Source organism: Balaenoptera ricei, chromosome 7, assembly GCF_028023285.1.
Source record: "Balaenoptera ricei isolate mBalRic1 chromosome 7, mBalRic1.hap2, whole genome shotgun sequence".
Taxonomy (NCBI): domain Eukaryota; kingdom Metazoa; phylum Chordata; class Mammalia; order Artiodactyla; family Balaenopteridae; genus Balaenoptera; species Balaenoptera ricei.
Window position 1 is genome coordinate 65142143 of NC_082645.1, and position 23357 is coordinate 65165499.

The following is a 23357-nucleotide window of genomic DNA, read 5'->3' on the forward strand; positions in this document are numbered from 1 at the left end:
AAACATATTCTAAAATCTAAGTGGGGATCTAAGCAAATAGAATGTGAAGCGGTTGGGGATTATTGAAAAAACAGGCAATCCTGAATGACTTTTCCATTCTTTAAGCCTTCACAGAGAGTTATTTAAATATCCTCTATCAACAATGTCTTGAGTATTACTATATTCACAGCAACATGAAAGTATTTGTCCTTGCTTCTACAAGGAAGGATATTTCATAACTGCCACTCAGGGTAATTGAATCTTCTCTACCTTTTACATGTTCAATGTGATAAGACTGTAGGAGGGCCAGAGATAGGTAGCAGAATAGGAATAGCTATTATGGTGTGACTTGTTGAAAGAGCCGCTGTCAAAAAATCAAATTCCTCCACTGACTTGCCTCAGTGGCCCAAATTCCCACCCTTTGAAAATGTTTGCTTTGAGTCAAGGTATTATTGTCACAAGAAATTTTGTTAAAATATAACTCTCTCATAACCCAAAGCCATGGGACTCATTTGTCAATGTGAGCTCATAAAGGCCATGAGGAATACGGCACAGGACAGCTAAGTTTCTGTGTGCGGAGGGACCCATGGTCTGCTCTCTCCGGGTCTCAGTCAGAAGTCTCTCATCACCATACACATTAACATGCTTTTCTAATTTAATATCCCATATTTCTACTGATGAGTATTTCCCTTCAATTTTAATCATATTCATCCTCATTCTTCCTACACAAATAAGCAGGCAGTTCTTAATTTACAAACAAGCGAAACATTCATATAGTAATTTCGGCCTCCCACTGGCCTACCTATACAGAGGCCACGTTCTCCCTCTCCTCATCCCCACATCTTTTCCACATATTGCCTAAAATCCACTATAGAGTTTGCTTTGACTAATAAAATTCAAGTGTACCTGAGACAGAATTCAAGTAAGCTCTTTAAGACTAATGGGAGCATGACAAAAAGTACATAGATGCCAAATTGGAGGCAATTCAAATATCAAAAGGAATAATGACTGCAATTAATTACAAAACATTTAATAAATAAAAAACCCATGGTAATGTGATTATATAAGAGGATGTCCTTGTTTTTAGGTTATGCAGGTTATATCAGGGGAAAAGTGTCATGATATTTGCAATGCATTTCTATACAGATAGATGAAAAATAAATGACAGATGGTTATCAATTGTTGAACCTAGTTGGTGGGTATAAAGGTGATTTTTGTACAATTCTTTCAACTTTTCGGTATTTTTTTTTTTTCTATAATAAAAAGATTGGGGGAAAGTAGCCCTGAGAAAAATTAAAGGTCTGCCAGTCAATTCGGGTGTTAATCTCATTTCTTTCAGTCAGATGACTTTCTTCCAAAAGCTGAGACCAACTGTACTGACGGCAACACCCCCCCACAAAAAAAATTCTTTTTCTTACAGTCTTACACTTCGTACTATTTTCATTTTGTGTGTGCACTGACCTTTCTCAGCCACATAGAAGCCAGGTTGCTGCGTGTAGTTAAAACTAAAATAAATCAAAATTAGGGTGGTACAGGTAGTGGTGGTATTGGCGAGCTTGAGAAATAAAGATAAAACTGAGGGCTGGCCAGTGATAGCTACCAAGATATCACAGTAAGAAATGCCAGATCCAAGTTGTTACTCGGGGCACTCCCAGTTGCATGAAAGTAATCCTGTGCTGGGGAACCTGTCCACCAAAATTAAGTGCATCTTCTTTCTAGGGCTCCCATCTCCTTCCTCTCACTCCATCTGCCTAGTTCCTTCCTAACATTTGACTCCCATTTCATGCTGAGATTCCTCCCAGATCCATTCAAAACTCTGTGACTTGCTCCCAGGACTGGAGCTGACAATTCACCCTCAGCTTCTCCAGTTCTGAGCCCCTCCTGCCCTAGTACTGCAGTTCTACCTGCCATTCATGTAGGATGGGATATGAATTTCATTAACCAGACATCAGTACCAGCACTCTACTGGGTCGTGGTCTCCTTTGAAGACCTGAGGCTTTCCAAAGCCCTCGCATCTAGTGGAATGTCATGTAGGCAGTGTGTGTATCATAAGCACACTCATGCATATTATCTCATTTAACCCTTTAAATCCAGTGTCCTTGTCCAACTAACCTAACACTCTGGCTTCACATTTCCCTGACCCCCTCACCTGAGAAGGCATCATCTCCCCTCCACTTCAGCCGGCCACTTCCATGGACTTTGTCATCACAGAGGACTCCTCCACCTCTGATATGTATCCCACCTGATCACAACCTTTGATCCCTCTAGTTCTCTCATCCAGTTATTTCCACTCTTCTTTTTTAATTTGATTGCTCAATTTTCTCCCAATCCATCACAGTCTTCACCTCTTTATCTAATCTTCATTACCCATGACCTCAACCACTCTTAATACTCTCAACTCCTTTGCTCCCTAAGGCCTCCAATTCCACTCCCCAATCCTGGACCAAACTGACTGGCTGATTTCTTTGATCTTACTCTCAGTCTACTGAGACATGCTGGAGGAAATTACCCAGTTAAGGAGAGTGAAGCCACCCCAGTTCAAACTGGGTTTCTGGAGGACCTAATCAGTTCTTTCACAACATCTATTCAAAATTTTACCACCCTCCACTGCCCCTAACCATCTCTGCAGATAACCTTGTTTCTTACTCATGAGGGAGAACAGAGGCCATCAGGCAGGTACTCCTTCAACTTCCTGAGGTTCTATCTACAATCTTACTTGTACTATATCCATCCTTGAGTGGGACAACCGACTCCCCCGTCTAGGCTAAGCCTTCCCTCTGTGTCCCAGAGCCCACCTGCTCCCACCTCTAAGATCTCATTCCATCCATCAGTTTTCTTTTCTCTTGCATTTGCAAATGATCCCTCTCTGCTGCCTCCTCCTGTAAATATGCTCAAGTCTCTGACTGAGATATAATCCATGTTCCATGTTCTGGGATGGAAAGTCTTCTTATTGCAAAGAGGTCAGTTCTCTTCAAACTTACAGTTTTATAGCAAATTTTTTTGGAATTTGTTTTTGGAAGCTGACAAAGTGATTCTAAAGTTTATCTAGAAGAATAAATGGGGGACTTCCCTGGTGGTGTAGTGGTTAAGAATCCGCCTTTCAATGCAGGGACGCAGGTTCAATCCCTGGTCGGGAACTAAGATCCCACATGCTGCAGGGCAGCTAAGCCTGAGCACCACAACTACTGAGCCAGCGCGCTCTGGAGCCCGTGCGCCACAACTAGAGAAAAGCCCGCGCGCCACAACGAACAGCCTGCATGCTGCAACGAAAGATCCCACCTGCCACAACTAAGACCCGATGCAGCCAAATAAATAAAATTAATTAATTAATTTTTAAAAATAATAATAAAATTAAATTTAAAAAAGAATAAACGGGAGGAAATAACCAAGAAAATATTTAAAAGCTAAAGTTTTTTTGTTTAATAGATTCTGTCTTTTAAATTATTTTTTCCATTAAATTACTTGTACTTTGCTTTATTTATTGAGGTTTTTAGCTGTGTTCATTAAAGTCTTTGTGAAACTTGGTGCAAGTGTAACAGAGCTGGGGAGAGGGCCATTCTCCCAGCCTGTCACCACTGTACCACAGCCCACAGTGCACCCTCAGAGCTGAGGGTGGTCCCTCAGAAGACTGCAGTGCTGTATGGATGACGTTCTCATAGAGGTGGCTGGCAGCAGAGGCAAGGCAAGGTGCCATGTTAAGGAAGATATGAGGCAGGTTTATTTGAGACACTCCTCAGGGAATCTCTACGATAATCAGAAGGACTTGGGAAGGGAATTGTCCCATCGCTCTTTTGTTCCTTCAGCTCAGAAAATTGCACAACCCTGTGCCCTTCCTCCCACAGGGTTTCTAGTTCTTTGTCTGTCTTGGCTAAAATAAAGAACTCAAAGAACTCTTCAAAAAGAGTAGTCTTCATTCTTCTTTTTTTTTTTTTTTTTTGCTGCACCATGATGCTTATGGGATTTTAGTTCCCCAGCCAGGGATTGAACCCAGTGCCCCAGCAGTGAGAGCACCAAGTCCTAACCACTGGACCACCAGGGAATTCCCCCAAAAGAGTAGTCTTAAGAAAGGCCTCTGCAGGCCCTAGTGGTCTCTTACCCTTTCTTTCTCAAGGCGTTTCAGCCTGGGGCAGAGGATGAGGCTCTTTATCCTCTGAGGAGGAGTAAAGCCTCATCGTCTTGCTGGTTCACTTTTCACCTGAAAGATATACACCTTTGCTCTATTCCTGGGGTATATTAGTTGGGGCTCTTTTGCCCCGAGTAACAGAAACCCAATCCAACTTGCTTAAGTACAAAAAGAACTTAGGCTCTTGTAACTGAAACATCAAGGGGCAGATCCTGCCTTGAGCCTACCTGGATCAAGGAGCGCAAACAATGTCATCAGGACTTGGTTCTGTGCTTGTGATCTATTGGTTCTGCTTCGCTCCCAGTTTGCTCCATTCTTGCTCTGGCTTTTTCCTCATGATGATAAGGAGGCAATAGAAACTGCAGACTTCCTCCTTTCATTTCAGCAGCCACATTGAAAAGAGTCTCTCTTTCCAACTGTTTAAACAAAAGATTCAGAATTTAGACTCATTAACTCTATCTTTGAGTGTAATAACTCATTAACTCACCCTTGACTCCTTTCTTTCTCTCACGCCACATGTTCAGTCTGACAGGAAATCTTGTTGGCTCTACCATCAAAACATACCCAGAATTTAACCATTTCTCATCAACTTCTTAGCTATCCCCCAGGTATAAGACACCGTCGTATCTAAACTGAATTACTCCAATAATCTTATGAGTATCACTACTTCTACTCTTGCCCCCTTATAATCCATTCTCAACAAGCAACTAGAGTGATCCTGTAAAGTGTAGCCAACAAACAGTTCTTAACCAGCCATCCTCCCAGGGCTCAGTGCAGAAGGAGTAGACAGAAATGCCCATCTCCCAGACTTTCCCTGAAAGAGGTCTATTTGCATACTCTAAGAGTTACTGCCTGAAGGTCCACCATCCAATCAGCCTGCATCTAGGTGATGACTGAGATACTCCCCTTTGGAACACTGACAAGTCTTGGCATACCCTCATCCACTAAGAACAAAGAAGACTGCTTAGACAATCACTAAGGTTCAAAAGACACCAAGAGCTAGGGCCGACTGAACAGTAAGTTTCATCTCTTACACAACACTACTCCTTCAAGACGGGGAGAGGTGGGTGTTTTATCTAGTGCACAGAAACCAACACAGAGAGTCATGGAAAATGAAGAAACAGAGAAATATGTTCCAAATGAAAGAATAAGATAAAACCCCAGAAACAGATCTTAATGAAACAGATATAAGTGATTTACCTGACAAAGAGCTCAGAGTGATCCTGTAAGAACTTAAGGCTCAAACTATCCAATGGATTCTCCTGTCATAGTAAAAACCAAAATTCTTGCAAAGTCCTATAATTCTTGTAAGATCATACCTCCTATTACCTCTGACCTTACTCCAATTCTTTTAACCTCTCACTCACTCTGCTTTTAGCAAACTGGCTTCCTTGCTCAAATACTCCAGATGTGAATCTGCTTCAGGGTCACTGAACTTGCTATCCTCTCTTCCTTATTCTTTATTTCCTGTTCCCCCAAATGTCCAGTGTTCAATCACTCATCTCCTTCTAGTCTTTGCTCAAACATCAACCTTCTCAGTTAGGCCATCTTGGACCATCCAAATGCATTTTCTCCTTCCTCTCCCAGCACTCCCTACCAACTTCCTTATTTTGTTTTGCTCCACAGCATCCATTTATCACCTTGCAATATCCTATATTATTTATTGATTTATTTTATTGTCTGCCTCCCTCAATTGAATGTAAGCTCCATGAAGGCAAAAACTTTTGTCTTTTTTTTCCCCCGTGATGTATCCCTAGCACCTAAAACATTACCAGGCACATGGCTGGTGCTCAATAAATATTTGTCGAGAGAATAAATGAATCAATGAATGATAAGACACTTGCCCAATCTTGAACCAGTTACCGAAGCTAGAGGACACAATGGTCTAATTGGCCAGGCCTAAGTCAAATGCTGCCCCTGTGGTCAGGGGTGGGATCAGTTCCCCCTGAACCATATCGTATAAGAAAGAGAAGTGGGTGGTTCCATAAGAAAGTCAGAGCACTATTACTAGAACCCTGAAGGGAACTAGATACTAGGCAGACAAAATTACAGATATCCATCCCAAAAGATGTGACTAGGGAAATACAGGGAAGTCATTTGTAAAAGGCTTGCTACAAAGATTTTAGCCCTTTCAAATTTCCAAGTTGAGATCTGAGAGAGAGCATAGTCATTGTATGATTGTATGATTCATTAATATTTCTAGTGTCAAATTACCTCCTCACCCTTTAAATCACCTATCCATGGTGTGTGTGTGTGTGTGTGTGTGTGTGTGTGTGTGTGTGTGTTGGGAGGAGGGTGTGATTCATCTCATCATCTCAAAACACTAATCAGACCTGACCACTACTTCAGCCTCCCAGGAGGCATGTACAAATTCCTTGAGGGTTCTCAGGCATGTATACCATTCACATTTTTCCCAGGGAAAGTGGCCACTCCAGGGAGAGCAATGGGTACACTTCACAAAGTTCCTCCAGAGGTTCCATACCTCAGTGTTAACAAAACCTTATGGGAGGGAGAAGACAATGAAAGAGGGAAGGCTCCAAAAGGAAGCAGAGACAGTACTGAAAAAGAGAATCAATGTTCTTAATAAAGACAAGAGAGGAGAACACCAAAAGGAGGGACAGGCAGTAATATCAATCCCTGGGTTAGGGAGGTGTTATAGACTGCATGCTTGTGTCTCCCCAAAATTCATTTGCTGAGATCCTAATCCCAATGTGGTGGGCCTTTAGGAGGTAATTAGGTCATGAAGGTAAAGTCCCCATAATGGGATTAGTGTCCTTATAAAGAAGAAACACGAGAGCTAGTGCTCACGCTCTCACTGGTTCTCTCTCTCTCCCCCTCTCTCTGCCGTATGAAGACACAGTGAGAAGACAGCCATCTGCAAACCAGGAAGAGGGCTTTCACCAGAATCTGATCATGCTAGCATCCTGATAGGCTTCCCAGCCTCTCGAACTGTGACAAATAAATGTTTGTTTTTTAGTTCACCCAGTCAATGATATTTTGTTAAAGCATCCTGAAATGACTAAAACAGGAGGATTAACGTTGAGAAAAGGGAAATTAATTTGACAGCTAGATAGTCTTTTGTGACTTTGGGGAAAGAATTTCCATAACTTGGGACAGAAACTAGATTCTGAACACATAAGAAATGAGTGGCTGATGAGGAAGTGGAGGTAGATCACAAAATGAAAAATGAATAAATCACCCAAAAGAGACTGAGAGCCTGCTCTAGACAGGGCACTACCCTAGGCACCAGGGCCAGCATCAAGGTTGTACAGGGCCCTGCATTCATAAGGGTCCTGGCTTGGCTTAATGCTCAGGTGTCACTGTCTTGAAATTTTTAATAATTTTTGAGGAAGGGGTCCTGCATTTTCATTTTGCAGTAGGCCTACAAATTATACAGTAGGTCCTGCAGAGCACTGAAGGGGACCCAAAAATTTCATTCATTGTTCATTCACTTATTTATTCAACAACAAATAAATGAATTGCTTACTATGAGCCATCCAGTCTCTGGAGACATGATGAAAAAAGGTAGCGAACATGACAAATGCATGACAGAAAATCTTTTAAGAAAATGTTGTTACTTCTAAGAATATTAAAATGTAAATACAGCTATGACATGACATTCTACCTCATCTCCTTAGTTGTAGAGGCTCTATGACCCTGGTCAATTTATTCAACTTCCTAAGCCCTAGTTTACTCACCTAATAAAAATGACAATAATAATAAGGCCTACTCTTAAGGTTGTTATGGGAATTAAGTGAGATCAAGAACATAAGGTGGGGCTTCCCTGGTGGCGCAGTGGTTGAGAATCTGCCTGCTAATGCAGGGGACACGGGTTCGAGCCCTGGTCTGGGAGGATCCCACATGCCACGGAGCAGCTGGGCCCGTGAGCCACAACTACTGAGCCTGCGCGTCTGGAGCCTGTGCCCTGCAACGGGAGGGGCCGCGATAGTGAAAGGCCCGCGCACCGCGATGAAGAGCGGTCCCCGCACCGAGATGAAGAGTGGCCCCCACTTGCCGCAACTAGAGAAAGCCCTCGCACGAACCGAAGACCCAGCACAGCCAAAAATAAATAAATAAATAAATAAATAAATAAATAAATAAATAAATAAATAAATAAATAAAAGTAGCTATAAAATTTAAAAAAAAAAAAAAAAGAACATAAGGTGCTTACAACAGTGCAAGGTACAGGGTAAGTGTTCAATAATGTGAGTGACCATGATGAATTTCCAGCAGCCAGCATCTCCTGGCACATAGTAAGAGTTCAATAAATGACTGGTTTGGTAAGTGGGTGGTAAAAAGGAAATTTCAGATCAATCTGGATAGTTTTATATGTTCTGTAATGAAACAGATATGGCTATGTATACACATTTATATATACTTAAAGCTTTGATTAGGCCTAGAAGAGAATGTAAAAGCGTATGTACCAAGTTACACTGACTGCAGTCAAATCTGTGTAATAGGATTTGGGGGGAGAGATGTTTGTTTTGTTTTGTGTTTTACTTCATATACTCATTTAAAAACCAAGAATTTAGAAAAATAAAGCGATTAGCATGTTCTGAATATAGTGGCAGATAACAAAGCTTATAGTATATTACAATTCCTCCCTTCTAAGAATTACCCTCCTCCTGTCCAAAATATTTTCATTCAATTTCTCTTTTCTTTCTTTCAGTTCTGACTCTGTCATATTTGCTCTTAATTTGGGGGAAAAAAATCAACTCCTTGACTTGTAAAACAGCTTCCTCATTCATAAAATGAGGCACACAATACAGACAGAGCTTCCCAACTGGTGGACTTTGGTGTGCTGGTGTCCTGAATGTAAGTGAGAAATTGACCCCTCCTGCATGGGGCAGTTGAGAGCAGTCGGGGGCAGCCAGAGCCCTTTGGGCTACTACCTCTGGCCATGAGCAGCCTTGTTTAGGTCTCCTCAGGCACCTGTGCAGAGCAGTCTGAGGTGTATGCCAAAGAAGCAACCAGCACTTACAGTTCTGCTGTCTGCATGCGGCCAAGGAGATGCCACATCTGGCATCTATCTGCAAAGCACCCCACTGCCTGTCATGGACCGAAGATCCTGGAGCCAATGCAGGAGACCCATGGGGCACAGCACACAGCCTCAGGGGTAATCTGTCAGGGGATGAGAGAGGAGCCTTGGCAGAGTGTAGTTTGCTGGTGGGCTCAGCTCCAGGTAATGCCTTTAATATCTGTCTAAACATATACTGGCCATCTCTATCCCTTTGCAGCAGTACACTCTTTGAATAGTGCCCAGGCTAGCTATTGACAATGCATGCGTGTTCTGAAAACTAGAGTTTCAATGTGGAAATCCTGATATAAAAATGGACTAAAAATGTACTATTGGGATTGAAATCCATTTGCATTATCATATGAAATTGCAACATTACATTTGTCAATAAACGAAACGGAAGAGTTGTAAGAATTGTTATTCTTTAAATATAATTACAATTGTACATTTTGAACGGTTGTATAAAATTGTTTTAAATATTTTATAACCCACTCTGACTCTTACGTGATCAGAGTCCCTCACTGATAATTACTATTCGGAATATGAGTTTATCATTAAAAAGTCTAGATCAGAAACTGAATAAAGCCATTTCAACCATAAAATCTAATATCAAAGTATATTCACAGGAACAAATTCAAGTCGATTATTAAAACATGTGGAAAATTTTTATTTGAAAGTTTTATCCAAATTTAATTTTTAATATCTTCCCTAATACACTGTATTTTACTTTATCATAATTATTTAAAGAAAATGTGATCATTTTTTTTTTACCATCATTTAGATGCCTCTAAATCTCTTCTTTTATGTAACCTAGTGTGCTGTACAAAAATTAGCATTTTCTGGGACTCCCCTGGTGTCGAAGTGGTTAAGAATCCGCCTACTAATGCAGGGGACACGGGTTCAATCCCTGGTCCGGGAAGATCCCACATACCGCGGAGCAGCTAAGCCCGTGCGCAACAGCTACTGAGCCTGCGCTCTACAGCCCGCGAGTCACAACAACTGAGCCCATGTGCCGCAACTACTGAAGCCTGCGCGCCTAGAGCCCGTGCTCGGCAGCAAGAGAAGCCACTGCAATGAGAAGCCCGCGCACCGCAACGAAGAGTAGCCCCCGCTCGCTGCAACTAGAGAAGGCCCGTGCACAGCAACGTAGACCCAACGCAGCCAAAAATAAATACATAAAATAAATTTATTTTAAAAAAATTAGCATTTTCTCTATGTGTTGTGATGTGAAAGAAGTTGAGAGGCCCTGATATAGATTATTCATAAAATCAGTCTGCCACCCCATCCCACCCTAGGACCCTTGTCCTCTGCTCCCTACCCCATACACTCTGTCTCTCACATTTCAAAAACAGCCAGGGTTACAAGGATAGAAAACAGCCAAGGTTCAAGTCTGTGTCCAACAGGGTCAAGAACTCCAACAGGGATATTTGAACGAGATATCATGTGCCCCGGAGCTGGAGAGGAGGCTTAGACAAAAGCATAAAAAATAGCTAATGTCTAAAAACTACAGAATCTGTGTGAACAACGTATCTGGGAGGAATCCACATTTTACTGTAGGACAAAAGACTTGAACAAATGGACTGACATACCGTGTTCCTGGATGGAAGTACTTAGTATCCCATCCCCCACCATTTCTCAAATTAATATGAAAACTTCATACAATTCAAAGAAAGAATAACAGAAGTTATTGATTAGAAATAACTTGGTTAGAAAACACCTAGACAAACATGCCCTAAAGTGAAGCCAAGTGATCAGTTTTCTTGCAGTTTCTCATAGGCACCTTGGTTTGAATACCATCTCCCTAAAGTCTCTAACTTCACGTTTTTCTACATACTCAGAAGTGACCGAGTTATTCAAGACTATTTCATAGTAATCAAACTCACAAAGCTTTTACATATTAACGAGACACTAAGGGTAGAAAATTTCCCAATATCTCAAGTACTATTGTTGGCTATCAGGAGTACCTGATAAGCAGAATACGTAATAATTTGCTTGTGATAATAGAATCAGAGCAACCAGAGGAGGGTTACTTTGCTTGGAGGGTTGTTTCAGCCAAGATACAGTAAGGCCTGGTGACTGGTTTCTGCCCCAGAACAGAGTACCTTTTGTTCGTGTCTCCCAAATCAAACACTGTTCCACTTGGGCAATGTTAGATAAACATCAACGAACTGTTATTCTTTGTGCTCATTTTTTCCCCCAAACTCCGAGCTGACCATTCCCCACTGCTTAACAAACTGCTTTTCAAACAACTTAGAATATAACTGATTAGATTTCTAATCTTTCCAAGGGAGGGCCTGATCAATTCTAAACGAGATGCTCATATGGATTGCTACATTAAAATATAGGGCATTTCTTAGCATGGTAGGGAGACCTGTCAACTGTGGTCACTTTTACCAGCACCTTTGCTTCAATACGGATCCATAGATTATTACCTTACAGCTGTCATGGGTGTTGGAGATCACCAAATCTTATCCGCATTTTCATTAAAAAAAACTCCTAAAACTAAAGCTCAGTAAGGTCAAATGACTTAAGGTCACTTGGGAGACCAAGAAAGAATTAGATCAACTCTTTGATCTTGTTTGTTTTACTTCACAAGTGAAAATAATTAGGTAAAAATCACTCGCGAATAGGGAGTGTATCTGGTGGTCTTACTTTTAGCAATCCTGTAAATCATTCCTTAAATCCAGTCCACGAGAAGAGTTCCTTCAGCTCTTTCCACAGTAACTAGAAATTTAAGAAAATAGTGCCGACAGATTTCTTGAGATATCAATGAGTACCTAATTAACTGACCTCGACCAGTCTTGCCTCAGCTCATTAAGGGTGAAATTTCAGTGTTTCAGCCGCGTTTTGAGGCCTTTCCAAGATGCCCATGATTCACATATGTCAGTGTCAGGGATTTTCAGTTCGGGCCCTCACAGTGGGCATCCCAGTCACGGACACCAGGCCCTGCCATTTGGAAACGTGCGAGGAGACGCCAAGGGGCCGAGAGGGCTTTCTTACAACCCTAAAGTACAAGAAGGGAAAATGTGGTTTTATTCAGGCGCGGGAATGAAATGAATTCGATAATGGAGACCGAAAAGCCCACGTGGGGGAGGGGAAAGAAGCGCGAGAAGAAAGGGAAACAGGCCTTTTTCTCCGGTGACGCGCGGTCACGAGGCGTTCTCCCGACGTGGGCGCCGACCATTGGCGGAAGCCTAGCTGACGTCCTTGCAGCAGCCCGGGCGCGAACGGCGGCAAGGGCGGCGCCGCACTGGAAGTTAGCGAGGCGCGCGCGCTCCCGGGGCCTGCCACGCCCCCGTCCTCTGCCCACCAACCCGCTCGTCCAGTCCCTCTTCGCGCCCAGCTGGCCACGCCCCTTCCCAACTCGTCCCTCCCCCACTAGGCCGGCGGCGCGCGAAAAGCGCGTCACGTGACGGCTGGCCCCGCCTCTTCCTCTCGGTCCCATATTGAACTCGAGTTGGAAGAGGCGAGTCCGGTCTCAAAATGGAGGTAAAACCGCCGCCCGGTCGCCCCCAGCCCGACTCCGGCCGTCGCCGCCGCCGCCGGGGGGAGGAGGTATTAGGGGGAGAGCGGGGGGTTGCTGGGTAGTGGCCGGCAAGGGGGGCCGGGCTCGGTGGGAGTGGGGAGGCCGGGTGGACTGGGTCGGCCCTCCCGCGCTCTGCGTTGAGACGGGCGGCGGGAGGGGGAGGGGAGCGGGCCTCGGAGGCCTCCTTGGGGCTTCTCGCCAGCCTTGCCGTCTCCTTGGGCTGCAGAAGTGGTCCCTCGGAGGCGCGGTGTGGCTGGGGAGACCTCGGGAGGGGAGCTGGCCCGCCGGCCTCGCGGCCTCCCATTCGAGGCCGAGGGCGGCATGGCGGGCCTCGGCGGGAGCGGTTGGGAGGAGGCGGTGGGGGAGGGGAGGGGACGAACAGGCACATCCGGGCGAGCGAGCAGGCGGGCGGCGGCCACATTGACATTGATCCGCTGCCGCGTTACGAAATGGCGCATTGGCACGCAATGGCCGCCGCTTGGCTCCTCCGCTGGGAGAGAGAGCGTGGGATTGTAAGGAAGAGGGAGGAGGCGGCCCAGCAGAGAATGCCGCAAACGGCCTCGAAGCTTGGGGCCTAGTACTTTCAGTGATGTTCTCTCAACGCGTTTCCAGGCCTTACAGACCGCTAAGGAGAATTTTCCGTCCCGTTCTGTACCTCGCAGCACTCGGTTGAAAATAATTTTTTTTTAAGTTTGCTGTCTTAAAGTACTTCTTGATCTGCCGTTTTCGCTAAAGCCCTTAGAATTATACGTAGTTTCGTTCCATGTGGGTGAAGTGCCCCATCTCATAAGAGTGTAGATGTAAAATAGGAAGTTGAAATTTTTTCACCTTCGTTTTTCCTATTCTGATGGATCGGCTCAGGTTGTACTTTCTTGTAATTTTGTTTTAGAGGACTGCAACCAGAGTCGAATTTGTCATTTGTTTGGGATAATTTCATGTGGGTTATTGTTTCTTTCTCTCAACTTTGTGTATTGTTAATTAGATGCATTTAACCGGGACTTGAAAAGATGAGACTAAGTGAATAAATGCTTTAGGCTATTAATCATTTAACATTTTTTCGTGGCATGTGACAGTCTCTTCATATTAAATGCCTTAATGTCTCTACTTTTAGAAGACACAGGAAGATCTTAGAATGTAAATGTGAGTGCCTCTATTTAAGGACTTTGGATGAAAGTTATCTTAATGCATATATGTATTAAGTGGTAGTTATGTGATTTGTTAAAGAACTAGTTAAATTGTAAAACAATTCAGGTCATATCAATTTTTTTTTAAATCTCAATTTCTTTTTTATTGCGTTCCTTTCTTGTCAGACAGTATACCTAACAAGTCCAAACTGCCCTTTTTGTGACCCAGTAAAATGTTGGTTTTGACATTTTTGGCATGTGGTACAAATGCAAATAGAAAATTTTTACGTGGCGAGTTTTTTCCATAGTTTTTTTGGGGGGAAATGCTGGTTTAGCCTTTTATTGAGAAACACTTATTTTCACCTTTTTATTTGCTTGAAAGTGGTGAATTTCTCCACTCTTAAGTTGTAGTTGACAGTCTTGTGGTTTATAATTATATGCTTTTGGGGGTGTAGACTCAGGAGGGAAGACGAGAGAAGAAATGGCATAGATGAAACACTGCGTTTACAACACTACTGGTGTCTTAGAAACTGGTTTCTCAGTAGCCACTTCTAAAATAATCTGTCCCCAGACACTTGCAGTTGTAGCTCAAAATTATGGGACTTTTGATTCTGGAATTCTCTTGGGCTTCAATTTAGTTTTTAAGTGATGTTGGCATTTCAAAGTCTGGTTATAGGTTTTCTTGGTCCCTTTAATCAGTTGATGTGTGTGATCCTACTCCAGTTTTTAACTGGAGAAAGTGTTAATGGTACAGGAATTTGACGTTAAAGTTTATTTGTAGGAGATTAAAAGGCTTGTGCATCTTTGCATTTACCTACTAAACGAAATAATTAAAATATATTGGTTTGTTTCCTCAGGGCCATGATCCAAAGGAACCAGAACAGTTGAGAAAACTGTTTATTGGTGGTCTGAGCTTTGAAACTACAGATGATAGCTTAAGAGAACATTTTGAGAAATGGGGCACACTTACAGATTGTGTGGTAAGTTATTAAGGGAACAAAAGGTTCTTGGAAGAGGGCAGAGGACCTGTGGAGGTGTGTTTCAGTGCTTTAAAATTTTTGTTTTGTAGGTGATGAGAGACCCCCAAACAAAACGTTCCAGGGGCTTTGGTTTTGTGACTTACTCTTGTGTTGAAGAGGTGGATGCAGCAATGTGTGCTCGACCACACAAGGTTGATGGGCGTGTAGTGGAACCAAAGAGAGCTGTTTCTAGAGAGGTATTTTAATAATACCATGTTGTGTGACATGTGAAATTGTTGTAAAATTTTTGAGGGTATTTTTTTTAACTTACGTATTTTTTATTTGTAGGATTCTGTAAAGCCTGGTGCCCATCTAACAGTGAAGAAAATTTTTGTTGGTGGTATTAAAGAAGATACGGAAGAATATAATTTGAGAGACTACTTTGAAAAGTATGGCAAGATTGAAACCATAGAAGTTATGGAAGACAGGCAGAGTGGAAAAAAGAGAGGATTTGCTTTTGTAACTTTTGATGATCATGATACAGTTGATAAAATTGTTGGTAAGTAGCAGTTTCTCAGAACTTGAATGAGAAAGCAGAAATGGCTTCTTTGCTCTCTGCTAAACTTGATAAATTGCTTATAACTTTGTATTGTGCACAATAATAGCATATGAAGTGTATGGTTTAGTTTTCATGAAGTGACTATACCTGTGTAACCAGCATCTGGATCAAGAAATAAATGTTATTAACATCCCAGAACACTTCCTCATCACCACTCAATTCACTACCTTTTTGATGATGTTTTAATAAGTTATATAGTGATAAAGGATATCATTTATGTGTGCTTTTCCAAACATCAAATAACGTTTGTTTGTTTGTTTGATTAAACAAAATTTAGTTCAGAAATACCACACTATTAATGGGCATAATTGTGAAGTGAAAAAGGCCCTTTCTAAACAAGAAATGCAATCTGCTGGATCACAAAGAGGTGAGTAGTACCACATATACATACAAAATAGAGTTGAGTGATGTTTGTAAGGTTCTTAAAGAACTTTCTTGCCTGTGTTAAAGGTCGTGGAGGTGGATCTGGCAACTTTATGGGTCGTGGAGGAAACTTTGGAGGTGGTGGAGGTAACTTTGGCCGTGGTGGAAACTTTGGTGGAAGAGGTAGGACAGTTAACTTATTTCTAAGAACATGTCTACCTAAGTGTTATTGGTAAATTGAACATATTCATTTAATTCACACTTTGCTTTTTTTCAGGAGGCTATGGTGGTGGAGGTGGTGGCAGCAGAGGTAGTTATGGAGGAGGTGATGGTGGATATAACGGATTTGGAGGCGACGGTAAGTTTTTTAATGTTTGATATTTTGACTTTGTTTCTGTACTTTATTAAGAATGAAAGTGTTTGTTTACATTTTCCTAATTTAAAACTTGTGTGGCTTGACCATTAAAGTGTGCTTTTAAACTAATACTGTAGAAAACTAGACCTTAAAGTCCTAAAGATTTAACATTACGTAGTTCTTTTGGGCTGATAAGATTTATTGTACTAGCAGTTGAGGTGGAATTACTGGTCTCAGAGGAGACTGTTCACTATTTTCCTTAGTGAGATTTTTAAAAATTGAGACAATTTTTTAATATCAAAAGATTTAAGCATTCATCCTAAGTGTTCTTAGCCCAGATTCTTGCTGTTCTATTAGCCAGGTATTACCAGGTTTTAGAGTGTTAAATCAATTCATTGACCTGTTTTCTGGGGGCTTAAAAGTACGGTAAACTAGCATTCAATAACTTGATCCTCTGTACATTTATATTTTTGTCTGACAACCCAATTTGTTGTTCTAGGTGGTAACTATGGCGGTGGTCCTGGTTACAGTAGTAGAGGAGGCTATGGTGGTGGTGGACCAGGATATGGAAACCAAGGTGGTGGATATGGTGGCGGTGGTGGAGGATATGATGGTTACAATGAAGGAGGAAATTTTGGAGGTGGTAGACTTTCACTTGTTTTGAATATTCAGTAGTTTTTGTAGTTTCTTACAGGTGTTTAAAAACATGTTAAAACAGCATTTGGTCAAATTTGATGTATTATAATAGAAAATACTCAAATGGTGGGAAATTAAACTTCTTACTTTGCTAGCAATTTAGTAAATTGGCAGAGTGTATTCAACTCTTATTTTTGTATTGAAATGGACATTTATCAGTAATATTTGTTGCCTGAATTTTAGTAACTCTAGGTACTTTTAAGCTGGACAGATGGAAACTGTAAATTGAATATGCAGACATGTTGAAATGAATCGGGTGTCATCTGGAGTCTAGGTGACAAAAATACTTTTGAGTCTTAACGTGTCAGGTGCATTGCAGACTCTTAAGCAGGTCTGCATCATTATTCCACGATGCTATAAAGAGCTTTGTTATGAATGCACTGAGTTTTGTTGAACTGTATTGATGTATCAACAACAGGTTTTTCTTAATAGTCAACTTGAAATGCTTTTTTGTCATTGATTTAAAAGTTATACGGTATCAGAATTAGGGTGAATCAAACACAATTTTGATGCTGTTTAGTGGTATGAAGGAGAGAATGTGCTAGGGTGTAGCATCTAATACAAACAAAATACGGTAGCTGTCTAAATATATAGTCTTTCACTCTTTGTTTTTTCCTCTCCTGCCTATGTCTGAGGTCTGCTAGCGGGCCTCTGTAGTGGAAAGAGTTTGGTAGCTCTGTAAAATCTCTTTTCAAAGAGTTGTGTGTAAGTGTTAGAGCACATGCTGCCACGATTGTCAAAAGATAATGAGTACGTATATTAAAAAAGGAAAATAATTGTGTAGGTCAGCCACAAATAAAACCTTTGTAATTTCAGGTAACTATGGTGGTGGTGGGAGCTATAATGATTTTGGAAATTATAGTGGACAACAGCAATCAAATTATGGACCCATGAAGGGGGGCAGTTTTGGTGGAAGAAGCTCGGGAAGTCCCTATGGTGGTAAATAATTTTTTTTTCCTATCAAAAATTTTTCATAGCCTTTTAAATTAAAAACTCATGTGTTTCTTTAAAATCTTTGTGTGTATGTTTCCAGGTGGTTATGGATCTGGTGGTGGAAGTGGTGGATATGGTAGCAGAAGGTTCTAAAAACTCAGAAGAAAAGGGTAGGTATCTTTAAATTTTTATCATGATGATAAAGAATATGTGGAACTGTTCACTGAGTGTAATAATTTTTTTATCCTGTATTATTCAACAGGCTACAGTTCTTAGCAGGAGAGAGAGCGAGGAGTTGTCAGGAAAGCTGCAGGTTACTTTGAGACAGTCGTCCCAAATGCATTAGAGGAACTGTAAAAATCTGCCACAGAAGGAACGATGATCCATAGTCAGAAAAGTTACTGCAGCTTAAACAGGAAACCCTTCTTGTTCAGGACTGTCATAGCCACAGTTTGCAAAAAGTGCAGCTATTGATTAATGCAATGTAGTGTCAATTAGATGTACATTCCTGAGGTCTTTTATCTGTTGTAGCTTTGTCTTTTTCTTTTTCTTTTCATTACATCAGGTATATTGCCCTGTAAATTGTGGTAGTGGTACCAGGAATAAAAAATTAAGGAATTTTTAACTTTTCAATATTTGTGTAGTTCAGTTTTTCTACATTTTAGTACAGAAACTTTAACAAAATGCAGTTTTGAAGGTGTTTCCTTGTGAGTTAACAAGTAAAGAAGATCATTGTTAATTAATATTTTGTATGAATTTTGCTAAAGTTAACTGTAAAGAAACACCTGCTGACTTGCAGTTTAAGGGGATCTATTCTCCCCATTTCCAAACCATGAAATGAATGGGCTCTGACATGTGGAGAGAATAGATATTTGTATGTTTGCAATGTGTGTTTTAGATAATAGAATTGGGTATTTAAATTAGCATATTTGTGAATTTAATAGCATTAAGATTTACTTCAAATGAAAAATCTCAAAATTCCTATTTGGTTTTTGTGCATTTTCTTTCAAAATGTAATCATATGATTTTAGTGTATTAGCTTTGCTGAGAGTCCTAGCTGTGTTTAGAACATCTCCATTCTACATTCACCTTGGTCACATGTGAACTGCTGCCATAGTTTTATTTGGGTGTAAAGAATGTCTCCTGCCCTCTGTTTAAATTCTGGAAAGGGATAGTGAATGTTTTCCGTTTCCTCCTACCTTAAGAAACATTCTTAAAATCTTCAAAATACAGGACCACTAAGCCTGCTCTATCTGAGCGAATTAGTGGCTACCTTTTTTTTTTTTTCCTTTTTAAAGCACAAGAGGCCCATAAATCTTCAGTTATTTTCCTTGGTTTAATATATATTTTTTTGATACAAGCTCTCAGAGCAAGAGAATAAAAATCATGCATTGTTGAACCCTTAACTGGCTGGCATGCTTTCCTGTTTGTACCCTCTGCATTTTACTGGATGAAACCAAGGATAGTCTAGATATAATCATCCCAAATGATTACTGTAGTAGAAGTGTAGCACAGTTGCTTAGTACAAACAAGCTTTTCACTTCCTCAAGACCTGAATTCAGATTTGGATAGAGTTTGTACTCACTAAAAATCCCGAAGAACACACTGTTATTTCCATGTGTATGCTTGAACCTAAATCATGTTGGTATGAGTTTACAATTTGGAAGACCCTGGTTGAGAGGAGTCTTAGATAACAAGGTCATATATATATATACACATATATATATAAACCAATGTCAACTGTTTCGCGCCAGCTAGTGCTTAAAATTTCATTCGAGCCCTAAGTATGTGCCCTGCTGTTATTATTTCTTGGGTAGTTGAACGTTAAATTTGAGATTCTTATTTTTGTTTTAAGAAGTACTAAGCAAAACAAGCAATAAAAGGGGGGATGGGGCGTGCTAGTGTTTGAATATGCTCTCGTTGCTCTAATTCTGTGCCTCTGTGCATTAGTATTTGGATGCATGCAATGCCAGCATGGAAATCGGTCTTCACAGACACTGCAGTTTTCCAGAAAACACTCACAAACCAATAAATGTAACAGACAACATTCCATTTGTTAATGGACATATGTGAATAAGCAGTGTAGAAAATAGGCTAATTATTAGAAAATGGTTAAGTCTTTAACAACTTCAAGTGTTGGTTATATAAATGGACACTGTCAATGTTCATAACTTAAACCTGGGTACCTGGTCAAAATAATGCTTGGGAAACATTTTATTAAAATTAAGCTAAATTGTCTCAAGTTCTTTTATTCATATAATAAAGGTTGAAGGAATGGGGGAGATTAACATTTCCTGTTTCTATGTTTGTGAAATTGTTTGACACAACCTTGACAGTATCCTTTAATGGCATATGAGGTTAATTTGTACTGTTAACAAACTTTCTATGTTCTGGAACTAGTTTAATAGTGAAAATATTGTCAGTAAGTTGATGTTTGCAACCTATAAGCAGGTGAAATCTGTGTATGTGACCTGTTTATAAGTTGTATTAGCTTAGTTCTTGTGAACAGTGTGGAAAAGTTAAGCCATGAGGAGAGCGATTTAACCAGCTTTAAAGGACCTAAGATGTGCTTTTTAAGCACAATGTGGATCAAAGGAGACTCACTAAGACAGGACTTCAGCAGCCTTTTGAGTATGGACAAGTCAGCATAAATAAAGAATGACAAGGCAGCAGCAAGAGCTTCAACTACAGAGAAGTGAAGGCATAAGATACTATGGTGATAGTGAGCAACTTTCCAAAAGCTAGTTAAATCTGCTTATTACAACTGAAATATCGAAGAAAGTCTAGCAGGAAGGAGCTCTTCGCCTTTTGGAACACCAATGAGAGATAGTTGGCCACAGTCACTAGGTCTAGCATTTAGACCTGCAAGGAAGGGCAATAAGCATTAGGTAAGGCTTGAATTTGAATTTTTTCACTAATTAAAGAGTAATTTTTTGTAAAGCAAGGTAAGAGTAATTTTTTTGATTTGCAGGTTGAATGAGAACCCTACTTGCCTAAATGAGGAATGTCTTTCCTACCATCTTAAATACGAAGGTTTCTGGCTGGGTAAGGTTTGTAGCTTACAGTAAAGCCTGATGACACCATTTGTTTCCCTATAAATTTATATTACATATTTTAAAACTATTAGATACATTGGCAAAATTGTTCAGCTGAAAAGTTTATCTTGGAGCCACATCAAACACATTTTAAACAGTTTTAAAATTTTCCCTGCAGTGACCATGAGTGTTCATCTTCAGTCAGATATATACAATTCATTGTTGGTGTCTTTAGGATAAAGTCAATTTTTGACAAGAGAAAGTGACCAGGTTTTTTTAAAGAATTTTTGTAATCATGACTTGTAACAGAAGCATTACGCTTCCAATCCTCATTCTAGAGAAAAGAAAATCTTGGAATGAAATTTAAGAACTGTCAGATCATACAGATACAAAAATGGTCTTCGTTCAAGTGGCCTCATACATAAATAAGTTCTTTCACATATGACTTCAGGGAATTATTTGGACTAATAGGATAAACTTTTGGTTCTTTTTTAGGTTTCTTTGTGTTTAATCTGTTAATCAGAGGCAGTGGGGGCCTAATTCCACTAAAGCTCCTTTTTAAGACAACCTTTCCCAAAGAATAGTTAAAATATTACTCAATTACTACACAAATCAGATGCTGATTGTTCATAAGGGCTATTATTGCTGCCCCAAAAGGGCTTGTTAAAATTTGAGGTTTGATGTTAATTCACTTTTTAAAAAAATAACACTTTGGGGGGGGCAGATGGTTAAAATAAAACTAGTTTCTAAATTATAAGTAAGTCAAGTTGTTTATATACAGGAGCAGTTAGGTTGCCACAGATTTTATTTTCAGAAAATAACTGGTTGGGTCTCTTTCTGTATCTATCTAAATCAGGACTGAATTTCTACAGAATGAAGTGTTGAATAAGGTAAATAGCCTTTTAATGATAATTTTTCTTTACAACATGTTTTTAATGAAGCAAACTTCCTAAGATAGGAAATATTTTCTTTTTTAAAGGCATTGTTCTTTTCCAGTCCATCTCATTTCTTTATGAAATAAAGCGATTTTACTTAAATGTAGTTCCACTGTCATTTCTGAAAAATACGTTGCTGTTAAGTCATAACACCAGTAAACGAAGGAAGTTATACAAGGGAGAAATGGTCAAGGCAAACCTTAATCCATTTTGTCAAAGCAATTCATAGGTTACAGCTTCCCACACTACATTTCTTCTGAAAAAGCTCATTTTACACTCATGTCCTAAAGAACAAAAACTATCTGGTAACAAAGACCGTTTGTTAAGGAACTGAACAGTTGAAATACACTTGGTTTTAAGAGTTCTAATATGTAAGTCACCATTTGAAACATTTCTAATTAAATGCCAGTATCTCTTGGAATTCCAGTAATTGATGTCACAAAGTAGTGAGTAAGCATGCTAATGTGCAGGGGTAATGTAAGGATTGTTAGCCTATATAAATATTCAAGATTACTTTTAAATCTCAATGTTTTACTCTGATTTATAAGACTTAAGAGGTGGTCTGTAACGGATTCAAATGTTTCATTTGTAGTATAATGAAATGTTTACAGAAAGATAACTTTTTCATTAAAATATTTTTAGAAATGTGTGTGTTGTTTTGTCACTTCACAATGTTCATGTGACTTAAATGCTGTATAGGTGGACATTACATACTTTACTAGTAAGTAAAAAACAGGAAACTTGGAATGAGCCTTCAACATTATCAGTTGATTTAAAGGATGTAGATTTTATTCAGTGGAAAACAGATCACACGAGAAGTAGATGTGGGGAAAAATCTTAGCTTATTGCCACTTAAGGATTTAATTCTTAAAGGACAGAGTACATGAGATACTTGGGTGATTGGTGAGGAGTCAGTGAACTTTCTTTGGAGAAAAATTGTGGGTAAGGACAATTAACGTGAATGGTAATTTGGGAGAACGGTGAAATGAGGGTTCAAAATGTTGGAAGGTACTGCGTGTTTTTTGTTTTTGGAGGTACTTGGTTTCTTAATCTTGAGAAATGCAATTGAGCATTTTGTGGTGTGAAGGTGGGTCGGGGAAAACTTTAATAAAATTAAGTAGTATTAAACTACTGTTACGCAGTTTAACCCAAGTGATAATGTGTCAGAGTTTGACAAATTGAGGGAATTCCCTGGCAGTCCAGTGGTTAGGATTCCATGCTTCCACTTCAGGAGCCCAGGTTCAATCCCTAGTTGGGGAACTAAGATATTTTGGGCAGCACACCACCAAAAAAATTTGACAAATATGTGAGGTATGGTTTGGTTTTTTTTGTTGGTTTTTTTTGTGTGTGTGAGGTATGGTTTTGATGTGATTTTTTTAAAGTTATTTTCATACCACACTTATTCGGGTTCATAGCATTGATAACTGTTAACATGTGAAATGCTTTGTGAATTGAAGCCATGTGAGGATTTTAGGATTTTGACACATTTTGTTTGTATTCTCTGCAGCTGTAAGTGCCTTATAATTCCAGTTTAATGCTTGAGTTGTAAAATAACGTTTACCTTTATTTTCTCAGAGTGAAAATACATTAAATGAAACTGCAAAATGTTCAGGCAACAAGATAAATTTGGAATCTCCTGTGTACTCATTACAAACTGCAATTAAAATTTTTTTTGAGGATTAGTGTTTTGCAA

The 23357-nt window shown here is 40.0% G+C and overlaps 1 protein-coding gene and 1 long non-coding RNA gene across 8 annotated transcripts in view; one reads left to right on the top strand and one right to left on the bottom strand.

The window, feature by feature from the left end:
• LOC132368564 (uncharacterized) overlaps positions 1–12108 on the bottom strand; it is a 547341-nt gene extending 535233 nt beyond the window's left edge. For all 5 annotated transcript variants that reach the window (XR_009504126.1, XR_009504127.1, XR_009504125.1 and 2 more), the window contains exons 1-2: positions 11910–12108; positions 4330–4518 (exon numbers count right to left, since the gene is read on the bottom strand). This is a non-coding gene — a long non-coding RNA (uncharacterized LOC132368564). The remainder of the gene's footprint in view (positions 1–4329; positions 4519–11909) is intronic.
• A 422-nt stretch (positions 12109–12530) lies between these two features.
• HNRNPA3 (heterogeneous nuclear ribonucleoprotein A3) lies at positions 12531–22313 on the top strand. 3 transcript variants are annotated; one of them, XM_059928158.1, is made up of 11 exons: positions 12531–12674; positions 14627–14749; positions 14839–14985; positions 15077–15287; positions 15625–15714; positions 15798–15893; positions 15988–16068; positions 16565–16705; positions 17578–17700; positions 17795–17864; positions 20666–22313. In XM_059928158.1, exons 1-10 carry the CDS (start codon positions 12603–12605, stop codon positions 17845–17847), a joined length of 1137 nt encoding a protein of 378 aa, XP_059784141.1. In that variant the 5' UTR covers positions 12531–12602; the 3' UTR covers positions 17848–17864; positions 20666–22313. The 3 variants fall into 3 exon arrangements, with proteins under 3 accessions (XP_059784141.1, XP_059784140.1, XP_059784142.1); XM_059928157.1 differs by lacking the exon at positions 20666–22313 and adding an exon at positions 17957–19100; XM_059928159.1 differs by lacking the exon at positions 20666–22313 and adding an exon at positions 17957–19100 and having other exon boundaries at positions 12539–12608.
• Positions 22314–23357: the final 1044 nt, after the last annotated feature.